The 11,648-nt window shown below is 43.0% G+C and overlaps 1 protein-coding gene across 2 annotated transcripts; it reads right to left on the reverse strand.

Annotated features, from left to right (window-relative positions):
• Positions 1-10: 10 nt before the first annotated feature.
• On the reverse strand, positions 11-11,361 carry LOC111273172 (phosphatidylinositol 3-kinase regulatory subunit alpha). Of its 2 annotated transcripts, none has more exons than XM_022854860.2 (7): positions 9,208-11,361; positions 7,923-8,325; positions 6,390-6,716; positions 3,929-4,060; positions 1,879-3,129; positions 1,491-1,680; positions 11-482 (listed from the first exon to the last, which is right to left on the reverse strand). In XM_022854860.2, exons 1-7 carry the CDS (start codon positions 9,436-9,438, stop codon positions 161-163), a joined length of 2,856 nt encoding a protein of 951 aa, XP_022710595.1. In that variant the 5' UTR covers positions 9,439-11,361; the 3' UTR covers positions 11-160. The 2 variants fall into 2 exon arrangements, with proteins under 2 accessions (XP_022710595.1, XP_022710597.1); XM_022854862.2 differs by having other exon boundaries at positions 1,491-1,662; positions 9,208-11,353.
• Positions 11,362-11,648: the final 287 nt, after the last annotated feature.

Consider the following 11,648-nt stretch of genomic DNA (forward strand, 5'->3'; position numbering starts at 1 on the left):
TATATATATATTCTTTTTCTTAATGTATAATTATGACATATTGTCATACCGTGTGTTGTTGCTATTAGACATAGTCGTCATCAAATCATTTTTATGAATTTGGCTGCTGCTGCTGTTGTTGTTGTTATTGTTGAATTCACTGTCGCTTGACGCTCTTCTATTAGCTTTTTTGCTGTTCGGGCTGTTGCGCCGACGGTTTCTGCTCTTGCTGCTGTTGTTGTTGTTGAGGCTGCAGCGGTGCCGACTGAGCCGGCGGCGGCTGCTGCTGCAGAAGATGTTGTCCCTGTTGCGCGTTTTCTTTACTGGCCAAGACAGGTGTTGCTAGTGTGGTATCTCGAAGCGCGGGATTGTGCTCTTCTAGAGACATCCGTGCATAGTGCAAAACGAGAAATTTCAACGTCGGAAATATAGCTTGCGGTTCCGCGAACCCGAACCCTCGATCAGTCTTGAATATGAGACAATGCTCAATCTTCTCTCCAACTCTGTAATTTCAGGTACAATTACACAAAGCAAAACATCCCACATGAAAGAAATATAAAAACAGCAAACTGTCTGATTAATCACATGGCAGTCGTGCTTGTAGCGTCACCGCAGTCGTCTGCTCTACTGATTGCACACACTTTAGGTTTTAGCGGCGTTCAAAATAATGCTAATTCAGTTATTTATGAAGATTAGGTAGAATCGAACAACTTCTACTCATGGTTGAAAGCAGAATCAGGCCAGTAGTGACTAGCCCTGTAATGGCGTTGTTTGGTCCCTGCCGTAGATGGCAAGGTCAAACCGGTACACTTTAAATAAACTGCAAAAAACAAACGCGGGTAACGGGTCATCAACCCGTCGCGATGAAAAATCGTTTTGAAAATAGCCGGTGGCCCGTGGTCATCTTCCGTTGCCGCCATTAGTGCCATTATCAACGGCATCGGCATCATACTCAATCGGAGAAAGCTTTAGGCTGTTGTTGTTACTACCACCCGGAGATTCCTACGCAGACGAGCATGCGGACGCATGAGGTGGCTAACCCAGATAAAAGTGTAAGCTTATGGGAACTGATCCAGAAGCCAGCTACTGCTAAAGAGCCTATGATTAGATGAATGCGTCCGGCAGCAAGCCAGTGAATGGCCACAGACGATGTTAGATGAATTATAAGAAAAACGCTTTTATTTTTAAAAATAGGCGCTTTTACTCCATCGCGTTGCTAGGCTCCAACTAAGGCCTACAATTTTAGGCTGGGCTGTAGTAAACGGAATGCAGTAGACTAACTGTCTGCCTCGCCAGCATTGTCGATAACGTACGCACAATACCTACATACTAAAATTAGCTATAAGGAAAAAGTAAAATTTATCTCAAATCTGAATATGTGCCATTTGAGTAAATACGGTTGGGGCATTCGATAAGATAAAAAAAAAAGTATTTTTGCATCAGTTTTATAAAAGCACAGAAATTTAGTTTAAATGTAAACAATCAGTGTATTCGAAACGTGCTAAACGTACACGAGCGATAACGCGTATTGACCGGTTTGAGATTTCCGGATGAGGAACGTCCCGTGCGGTTTTTTATCAAGCAGCTGCTCCGCCTTTGGTCGGGTACAGTCGCCCATAAACCAGGTGTTTTCATCGTTGTGAGGCAAGTCTGCAGTTGGACTCGTCATTGTGTAATAGTTGCCTGAAAAACGGGATATTACTTATGCCCAGAAATCTCAAGTTTATTAATAAGCTTCTAAGCATTCAAGTGATTACGTGAGAAAGAACGCGTCAATCCAGGCTGCCAAAATAAGTTGCATTAAGCGATTCGTTTGTACAAAGCTGCATACAAATATATCCGGTAGACGTTGTTCGACATTACAATTTGAAGATATCTTGAATGCATTAAGATGCTTACCAGACCCGCATTGTTGTTGATTAGTCCAGTACATGGTTGATCCGCCTTGCAGGTAGCCCTCCAGTTGCGATGACTCCTGAAGCAATTTGTTGATCTCATCCTTGCTAATTCCATTCCTATACAGTTTCATCTGACACAGTTCGCGCTCTTTATGAATCTGGGCTATTTCAAGACGGAGACTGCTCATATCGGACTCGATCTGTCGTTGGTACTCCAGACGAGCCCTGATGTCCTCTTCAAGCGCCTTCTTCTCGCGGCGCATTTGATCTTGACGATCAAGCAGCACCTCCTGATTCTCCTGGAAAGCTTTCTTGTGCTCAGGAAATCTACTAATCTGGTTCCTCCCCAGGGTAATCTGATTCTCGTACATTTTGATAGCCTCATCAAATGACTTAAGCGCATGCTGTTTAAGGTCCACTTCCTGGCGCAGTTGGTTGAACGAATCATGGAAGCGGTCGAGCGTACGTGACTTCAATAGGTAGTCACGATTGTTGTCCACCATCATCTGGCGAAGTGTAGCTAGATCAACGCGAGGCGTGTCATCGTCCTCCTCCACAAATCGAGACACGGGATGCTCGAGTTTGACGTCCAGAGCCGCATTATACTGGGACAAAGAGTTCTGCTTGAAGTGTTCGATCAGATCGATAACCGAGGTGAAGGATAGTGGCTCGGTAAAGCCATACAAGCCCTCACGGTGCAAGATCTTAATCAACTTGTTACATCCACTCTGTCGCAGGGTCAACGTAAGGTCTCCGGTGCTTTTCGACGTTGCGTCACGAACGAGATACGTGCCGTCGGGTTTATCTCTTAGCTTTTCATTAACCTCCTCTCGAGTGATATTACCCCAGTACCACTCGGCGTTGGCCAGGGAGGTATGATGTGGGTCGCACGTTGTGTGGGGTATTTGAAGAGTCATCTTGCGTGGGGGCAACGCCGGAGGCAGTGATGGAACCGTGAAATTCGGGAGTTGTTCCCCCCACTCACCGCGAGACAAGAGCAAACTGCAAATACGCACGTGAAGGGGCGTATTCTTTACAATTGACGAAATCTTGTCCCAACGCGGCCGGAGAAGTATGTAACAAAACGCGTTGACAACGTCAAATGGCGGATGGGTTAGCCCTCTCGAAAACTGCAGCTTGCACACCCTACATAGGTGGGCAAGTAAAGCTCGTAGAGTTGATTCGTGTGTGATGGGTAACTGGTGAACGAGTTGGCGCAGCTTCAACGCGCAGGCCTCATCGTTTCGTTCCCCTATAACAAAATAGCAAAGGTCAATTAAGTCAACGCTGGGTAGAATGCAAGCTTGTCACATTTAACTACTATTATCTTTACAATAACTTTTGAGATGACTGTTATCCTACAAATGGTTTATATGAATCGAATGATTTGCTTTCGCAAACCACGAATAATTACATCACAATTATATATGTATATTATTATATACAATTACATAAGTGCTATTATGATGGCACGTCAACGATAGTAGGAAGTCCACGAACGCTTGCATAGAAATAATTCTTACCTCTGTGTACATATACTCGGTCCATATCATAAAATAAACGCATTTTCTGTTTTTTAATTAACGGCAATCAAATAAAAAATCATACGCGGCGAATTCAATCTGCAAATCTTTTGCGTTTAAAAAGGATACCAAAGCTCCCCATAAAACGGTTCCTTAGGACAACCTCATTTACCTTTAGAGTTCCTTCAAAACAATAAGACCTTTTCTAGTGTGTTTTTATCGAGCTTGCTTTTTTTCTAGCTACTGCCGGTGTAAACCCCAACGGAATTCCTTGCACTTTGTACTTCTTCTACTACGCGATGAGTGGCACTCAGATAGGCGCGGAACACAAGCTCTCCTTGATAAGATAACTAATTACCTGTCTAAGACTTCCCGCTTGTAGACAGTAACTAGTAAAATGTTCTAATGCTAAGCAATACAGACCGCCAAATGCCCATATAGCCTGTGAAAGGTGACGTTTGATATTGTATACTATGAATACCCGCTCCAATATACTGACTGATCAAAATCTGAAACTAATGTACTTACGGGCAGCGTCGAGGAAGCGATCGTAGAAATTCACAGGTATGAGCGGTGAGCTCAGTTCATAAAGATACTTTTTCAGAGCGGCCACGAAGCTTTCAATACCAAAGCCATTCAGCGCGCACTCTTTCAGGCCACCTGAAAATTGAACGTAGCTTAGTTTTGCCACAACGTCAGCTTTGGACCTCTCTCGAGATTTTAGTTACGAGAGACACAGCTTTCTACAGGTTAGCGCAAGTGTATCATTAATGTGGTCCGTCGGCAAAAAATAGATACAACGCAAATCATATGCTATTAAGAACTTTGTTTATTTTGTATTACATGCTACATACTTTCTTTGACCCGCTTTCACGTGGCAGGTATGAACCTGATAGGCCAAAAACCATCTAGGCTTAAAGTAGGAGAGGACAGTCTCAAAAATAGGTAAATTGGATGCGAGTACAATTTTAGTATTTCCTGAGAAAACACGATTTCCATATTCTAATCATAAGTCGAACGCAAAATACAAACTGTAGCGGAGTTTAACGCCGATAGCCAATGACTACTGGCGTGCACGTGCTGTTGACGTGCTATGTTTCATCGTACTACGCTTAATTAAAGGTGCCACAGAACATCGTGCACCGCACCGCCCGCCAACTAATGCTTATGAGAATCCGCCTGCCTAGTGTAATCCTCACACGTTATCACAATGCACGAATGTAGCGATGAATACACTGCCGTTCGAGCCTGACCTGCGATCGTGTCATAGGTTCAAAATAGATAACATTAGCTCATGGACAGTCCAATTCACGCGTCGCTATTTCGTACAGTTGCATACGTCCTGTTTGTTGAGTGCCGTCTTAACGCTATAGGAGTGCTCCTAGGTTGAACGGCTAATTGCCAAAAATACCTTTATATTTTTTATACTACTAACTCTATTATTCGCTGATTATGTGTTATCACTAAGAGGTCTTCATAGCGATAGCTATCAGCATATATATATATATATATTCGAGGTTGAGTTTTCCCAAAATACACCGGGACTTCCCTAAGAAATAGATACATGTGTTTATAACGGAAATACGGAGCCTGATTTCATAATACTGCAAATGTCTCACAAAGAAACATGGACATGGAATGTAATAGAGTTTTGAATTTATTTTAATATATGATATTTGTATGATGTAGTATTCCTGTGGTACGAAAGTCATTTTGACGGCAGCGGTGAGCAACAGTTGATTTTTTTCACTTATTCATTTGTTCGTCTGCTCCTACGTTTCCTAGCAGCTCAGTTAATGAGTGGTGACTTGTGGTCGTTTTCTACAACTGGCATTACTAGAACCTATCCGCTCCCATACACATGCATACTTTTACTTTTCCTATACGTTAAACATCCGTAGGTCTATCAGCCATCTTACAAATCGCAATGGAAACCTTCCGTTGTAGCTACGCTCGGCTGGAGCTGATAACAGCAGCAGCAGCAGCAGCTGCTGAGCGGGGTAGCCCTTAGGCGTCACGGAGTGCGTCGTATTCCTGCTACCGAGGGCGACCCGTTTGTCCGTCCATCATTCTATCTAAAGGTGTGGCATTAACGTTAACGCCAGCCATCTTGTTCATTCACTCCCTGCATCATTCCACCACTACTGCGTCTGGTGACTAGTCCTAGATGACTCAATCAGTCAGGCAGACGGGCAGGTCGACTCCGCTCCAAGACGTCTCAAGACGTTTGCGCAAGAAATGTGAGTGTGGTCCCCCTCGTTGTTAGCTACCTTCCCTAACTCACCGAACTCGTTTTTCTCACTGAATCTAGCTCGTTTCATGTCGACCCGACGTGATGATATTCGCGGCCTGGTCGGTTGGCGTTTATTCACGTCGGCTCGACTGACGAGGATCGCTGTCCTCAACCTCTTCGGCGACGTCAATTTGAGAATGGAGGACCGCTATATCTCGTCAGTCCTCCGCTTCTACTGCTGCGGCCACCACAGCGTCGCCGCCCCAAAAATATAAACTACTCCCATCATCCATTAATCATCTCAATAAACTGCCACTGCCGGTGGCCGAGGCGACGATTTGCCAACAACGACGACGACAATAAATACCACGTACCCAGAGATACACACACCCCAGACGCGTATAAATGTAGAACTGAACAGAATAGAGCATCATAGCTGCTAGACTATTAATGTACTGGATGGCCTTCACAATAGCGTGTCCTGATCATCGTAGTTGTCAAGATAGTATGCTTAGCCTAATATGGCTGCACGGGGCAATACGAACTCAGGTGACAAAAAGACTATTACTACAAGGGACCAGTCAGAAAGGCTAACAAAATGACCAGTGAGAGCACACGAACTAGCGAAAATCACCATTAAGCCCTAAGACGGAAAAATGGAACCAATCATACGACTAGTGTTCACGATGACTCCACATGCTTACGTGTTCTCTTGTTGTCTCCACTTCAACACTAGAGCTCCATAACAACACTCACCCTCTCGCAGTGTCGCGACAAGCCGATCGACATCGCCCTGAGGCGGTTCGGTACGAGTCCCAAAGATGGCGTAGAGGTCTAGCGAGGCGTTGCGGTGTGCCAACAATTCGATACCTTCTATACAACTGAGCACAAAACTGGGTGCTGCCTGTTCCGTCGCGCTGAACTGTTCCGCCAACTCGAGAACCGCTCCTGAAGGCTGAATAGTTGCGGCGATACGCCGCTGAAGTGCCTCACCAGTGATGCGACCAGGCTCACAGGAGCCCGTTAGGGCTGACGTGGAGCACACAGCGTGAGTCACCGTCCCGCACGAGCGGCACAACAGACCTGCAGAATAGTATAGAACTGTGTCGTTGTTGACATCATTCTCAATTTCATCGTCATCAACATCATATTAGCGACTGAGGCTCAATTCTACCGGCAGGACTTAAGGCAAACTGTTAAGTAGATGGATAAACACCGTAAATAAAAGGTTAGCTATATAGAGCATCAAACCTGCTGCCTAAGCTAGAGCTAACTAAACGTACGGCCACGTGTGGAACCCAGTCACTTTTTTATTCTGACTCCGTCTGTCCGTTTCTGAAACATTTGTGCTGCCCACCTGATTCCTTGTTTAAGTTTCATTAATTTTTGAAAATTACAAAGACTATATAGGCTTAAAGATTACTATATGTCTGTGAGTCCTTCACTGTACACGACCTTCACCGACATGTTGGCAGCGTTACCAGTGTGAACCCACCGCCATTAACGTCTCGGCCTCTTCGAAGCCATCGCGTGCAAGGCGTATCTTCGACTCGGCTAATTATCATTTAATGTCCCTCGCATAGCCATATGCAAGCAGTCCAGGGCTGTAAAACCTATTGGTTGTGATCTTAATGGCAGTTGTTGCGAGACAGGACTAATTGCACGATACGGTGGGCCCTCGAATGGAACCGTCAAGTAAGGATGAACAAACCAGCTTATACATGCAGTCGCCTTTTGCACAGTGTCACGTTAGTAACACAATTGAGCCACAGCACATTGTCACTCCGTCGGGGTGCCGGTGTTCCCTCTGGTTGGGGTACTTTGTTGTAATCAACTTTCTTTACCGTTGTATTTCACTATCCGATGAGCAAGACGATCTCTACAAGCACGTTCTATGTATTTGCTAAGACTAGCCTAATTTTGAATAGCGGCTGATAAATTTTTCTGATTTCCAAGTGTCGGCTATTGCATGAGCTCTTCTAGAAAAGAAGGATTAAAATCTAGCGCTTTTTCAAATATGGTACAGATAGCCAAATTTGGCTGTTATTTTAATTTTTGCTATAGTCGTAAACGCCTTGCCCGTTCATAGAATCATAGGTACTCACTGATACAATAGTGCTGACGGGCATGGATAAGGATTTGTCTATACTTGTGGAAGGAATACAGGGACAGCAAGAAAACGCTTATTTACACTGTAGGAGAATTTTTTTTGTAAGATCAGTGTGTATGTGGTCTTTTATCTGTGTGCGCATTTGTCAATATTACAATTGCTTGACTCAAGGCACGCACCTTGTTTACCCGATAGCGACTTCTGGCAGTGGTCACAGTTTTCGGCTAGGATGAACGCGACGGGCTGCAGTTGGTGTAACGCGGGGCTGGCGGGAGTGGTTTTCGAGGCCTGAAGATGTTGACATTCTTCGACCAGTGGTGCCTGGGTCGAGACCCGGGAACTCATTGCCGACGAACTCGTACTGCCGTTGTTATTGCGATGGTTGCCATTACCGTGGTTGTTGACGGTGTTGACAACACCATTGTGTTCCTTGTTGTTGTTGTTGTTGTTGTTGTTGTTGTTGTTGTTGTGGCTGTTGTTGTTGTTGTTGTTGTTGTTGTTGTTGTTGTTGAGGCTATTTTTGCTGTCCTCTCGAAGGCGAGCCATGTCAAGGCACGCCGACTCCTCCGCGGGCGATAGATTCTGTTGAGGGGGCATCCAAACATTAGAACCCGTCCTCAATCAGAAGCAGCTAACAAAACAGGGCCCGCCTGTCTTCGCATGATAAACCAAGCCAAACAATGGACAACGATATTCTCCAGCTTTTTGGGCTGTCGAATCCGCAAAAGCTAGATAGAGGAGTTCCAACAAAATTTCCCAATATTAAAGATCCATAACAGTCTGACTGCATAATCAGTCAGGCGTAGAGTAACAAATTGCCGCAGGGCAGAAACGTAAACAAAGTATCGCCCGATGATTAGTCAATTTTTAAACGGTTTTATATAATAGAAGATGGTAAGAAGGACGCCCACCTTTTGCTGCAGCTGACAGGCAGCAAACCTTTATCCACGTCAAGATTCAGGCAACATGTATCGATATAAGAAATCCATTGCGTAAATTCGTGAGAACGGTTGAATCGATATCCAAAAAGTACAAAGGAATTCACTATACACTTCAGACAACTCGAAAGGATAAAACGTTATTCGTAACTATCAACGATGACCAAATCTTGCCAAAAGCGTTCGCTAAGAGCTAGCTAAAATGACCGAAATGGCCGAGACAAAGACCTAGCCATCAATAAATGGCATCTAGGTTATCTTAGCGTTATCGCTGTCGTTTTGTAAAGCAAGGACGCCAAAAACGGGGCGACAGGGATTAGCATATGAATTTTTCCTGTTTTTCATAGCATCAAACATAAAAGAACGAAGACGCCTAACAAATCGGGCGGGATAAATACAAGCGGATTTGGTAATCGAATTCAAGGTCGAACAGCTTTCTTCTAAAAACAACCAGTCGGAACTCTCGTTGATGGCTTCGATCAACTAGAGAGTGATGGTGGTGAGTGGAAATCGGAAGGGTACTTACGATGCCGCGAGTCCGACAGAGTTCGGAGATACAGACGAGGATGGCTTGCTGAGGGTAGTCCTCCTTGATGCCCATTCCGGCCAGCTTGTGTCGGTCCAGCCCTGGCAGATCGCTGCCTTGGATGGCTGTGGACTCAAAAGGTCCGCTGTACGAGATCATGTTCACTGAGGCCATCCACTCCAGTACGTTTCGAGTTGTCCACTCACTCACCGGCTGTAAGCGACAAACCATAGCAATAAGAACAACAACAACATCGGCCGACAACAACAACAACAGGACAATCGTCAATGTGAGGCTCCTGAAGAAGGTGTTGAGTGTACTATTTATCGTCGAGCGCGAGGATTAATCAATCAAGTGATCGAATGAGGTCGACATCAAATCAGACCACTTCAATAACAACTTAAATCAGAACACCCGATGGGCTCGTTCACTGATCCGAGCGACACTATAAAACAACAGATTATAGCACGAGAAACTATCTCCGTACTAAGCACACGGCTTCTATTTGATTGCCTGCCTAAGCCTCACCTGGTCCTAGTGATCATAACTATTCGGTCAAATATCTAGCAGTTAGTAGATTTCGGTCACAAGTTTAGATATGATTTACGTTAGAGCGAGAAATTAAGCCAACAGGATTTTTACGAATGACAATACGTGCTTACATGCTGCGAGTGCAACTCGCTGACATATTACATAATGCCACTTTAAAAAAAAAACGTCTGTCAAAACAATACATGTAAAGTATTAGGACCGTACACGCATTCCGCTTGATTATATTTTACGCCAATTGTGGCCCTTCGATGCTCATATGTTGATTGGTTCTTTGTGCGCATGTGTGTCTACTTTTTTTTTTTTGTTCATGTATGTATGTATGTATGTATGTATGTGGCCGCTGATGCGTTATCTTGGTCGAAAACGATTTTTCTCTATCGATCACTCTTCCACACAGGAACCTGTTTAATATTTGTTTGAGAATTCGAGCAGAGAGCCGATCAAATCTAGACAGATAGAATTCTATATAAAAGCATGCGTCATAGAAACAGTATATTCCATCTCTAATAATATTCAGATAAATAAAAAAAAAATAGATAAAAGGTTCAGGCTGCTCAAATCGACGCGCACTATATAGCACGTCAACTCTATAATACTATAAGAAATACTGGACAAAGAAATTACAGTGTAGAGTTCTGTGCCGTATAAGCTTCATAACAACAACTGGTAGTAGACAGCTCACTACTGGCAAGAGGTCAATCACTCATAATCATAAGCTAATTTGTAACAATTCGGTGCGAGCCACCAAATTAGACTACGACGGGGCCTATAAGCTTCCTTTTTAAAAAGAAAAATTACGTCAAGAAAGTTCATATCTGCAATCATTGGGTCGGTTATGACTGATGAATGATCGATATCAATTTAAGTTTTTTAAGATTTTGAAATTCGGAAACTAAGGTACACGTGCTACAAGCTCTCCTGTTGAGCGACAGTTAAAATGGACATTGAAGCACTATCGCAATCGTTGGTTTTTTTTTCTCTATCTGTGTTTACCCACGCCGTCGTTATTACTACGAGTGGTGTCGTGTCACTAGTGACGACGCCGATGTTCACAGTGGACATAGCGGCACACGACTATAACTTACAACATACCTAGGCGTGCCTGAACAACCTTCACCCAGTATTGACCTAAAAGTTCCGTTTCTATCTATAGCTATCTATCTATCTATAGCTATCTATCTATCTATAGCTATCTATCTATCTATCTATAGCTATCCATCTATCTATCTGTCTATAGCTATCCATCTATCTATCTGTCTATAGCTATCCATCTATCTATCTGTCTATAGCTATCCATCTATCTATCTGTCTATAGCTATCCATCTATCGATCTAATCTATAGCTATCCATCTATCTATCTAATCTATAGCTACCTATCTATCTAATCTATAACTATCTATCTAATCTATAGCTATCTATCTATCTAATCTATAACTATCTATCTAATCTATAGCTATCTATCCAATCTATAGCTATCTATCCAATCTATAGCTATCTATCCAATCTATAACTATCTATCTAATCTATAGCTATCTATCCAATCTATAGCTATCTATCCAATCTATAACTATCTATCTATTTATCTATCTAATCTATAACTATCTATCTATTTATAGCTATCTATCTAATATGTAGCCATCTATCTACCTATAGCTATCTATCTAATATATAACTATCTATCTACCTATAGCTATCTATCTAATATATAACTATCTATATACCTATAGCTATCTATCTAATATATAACTATCTATATACCTATAGTTATCTATCTAATCTATAGCTATCTATATACCTATAGCTATCTATCTAATCTATAGCTATCTATATACCTATAGCTATCTATCTAATCTATAGCTATCTATATACCTATAGCTATCTATCTAATC

This window comes from Varroa jacobsoni, unplaced genomic scaffold, assembly GCF_002532875.2.
Source record: "Varroa jacobsoni isolate VJ856 unplaced genomic scaffold, vjacob_1.0 contig05190, whole genome shotgun sequence".
NCBI lineage: Eukaryota > Metazoa > Arthropoda > Arachnida > Mesostigmata > Varroidae > Varroa > Varroa jacobsoni.

Coding starts and splice junctions, on each gene's coding strand:
- LOC111273172 (XM_022854860.2), bottom strand. CDS start 9,438: ATGGTTTGTCGCTTACAGCCGGTGAGTGAGTGGACAACTCGAAACGTA. Junction 8,326..9,207: donor TCTGTCGGACTCGCGGCATC/GTAAGTACCCTT, acceptor CCCCCTCAACAG/AATCTATCGCCCGCGGAGGA. Junction 6,717..7,922: donor GTCGCTATCGGGTAAACAAG/GTGCGTGCCTTG, acceptor ACTATTCTGCAG/GTCTGTTGTGCCGCTCGTGC.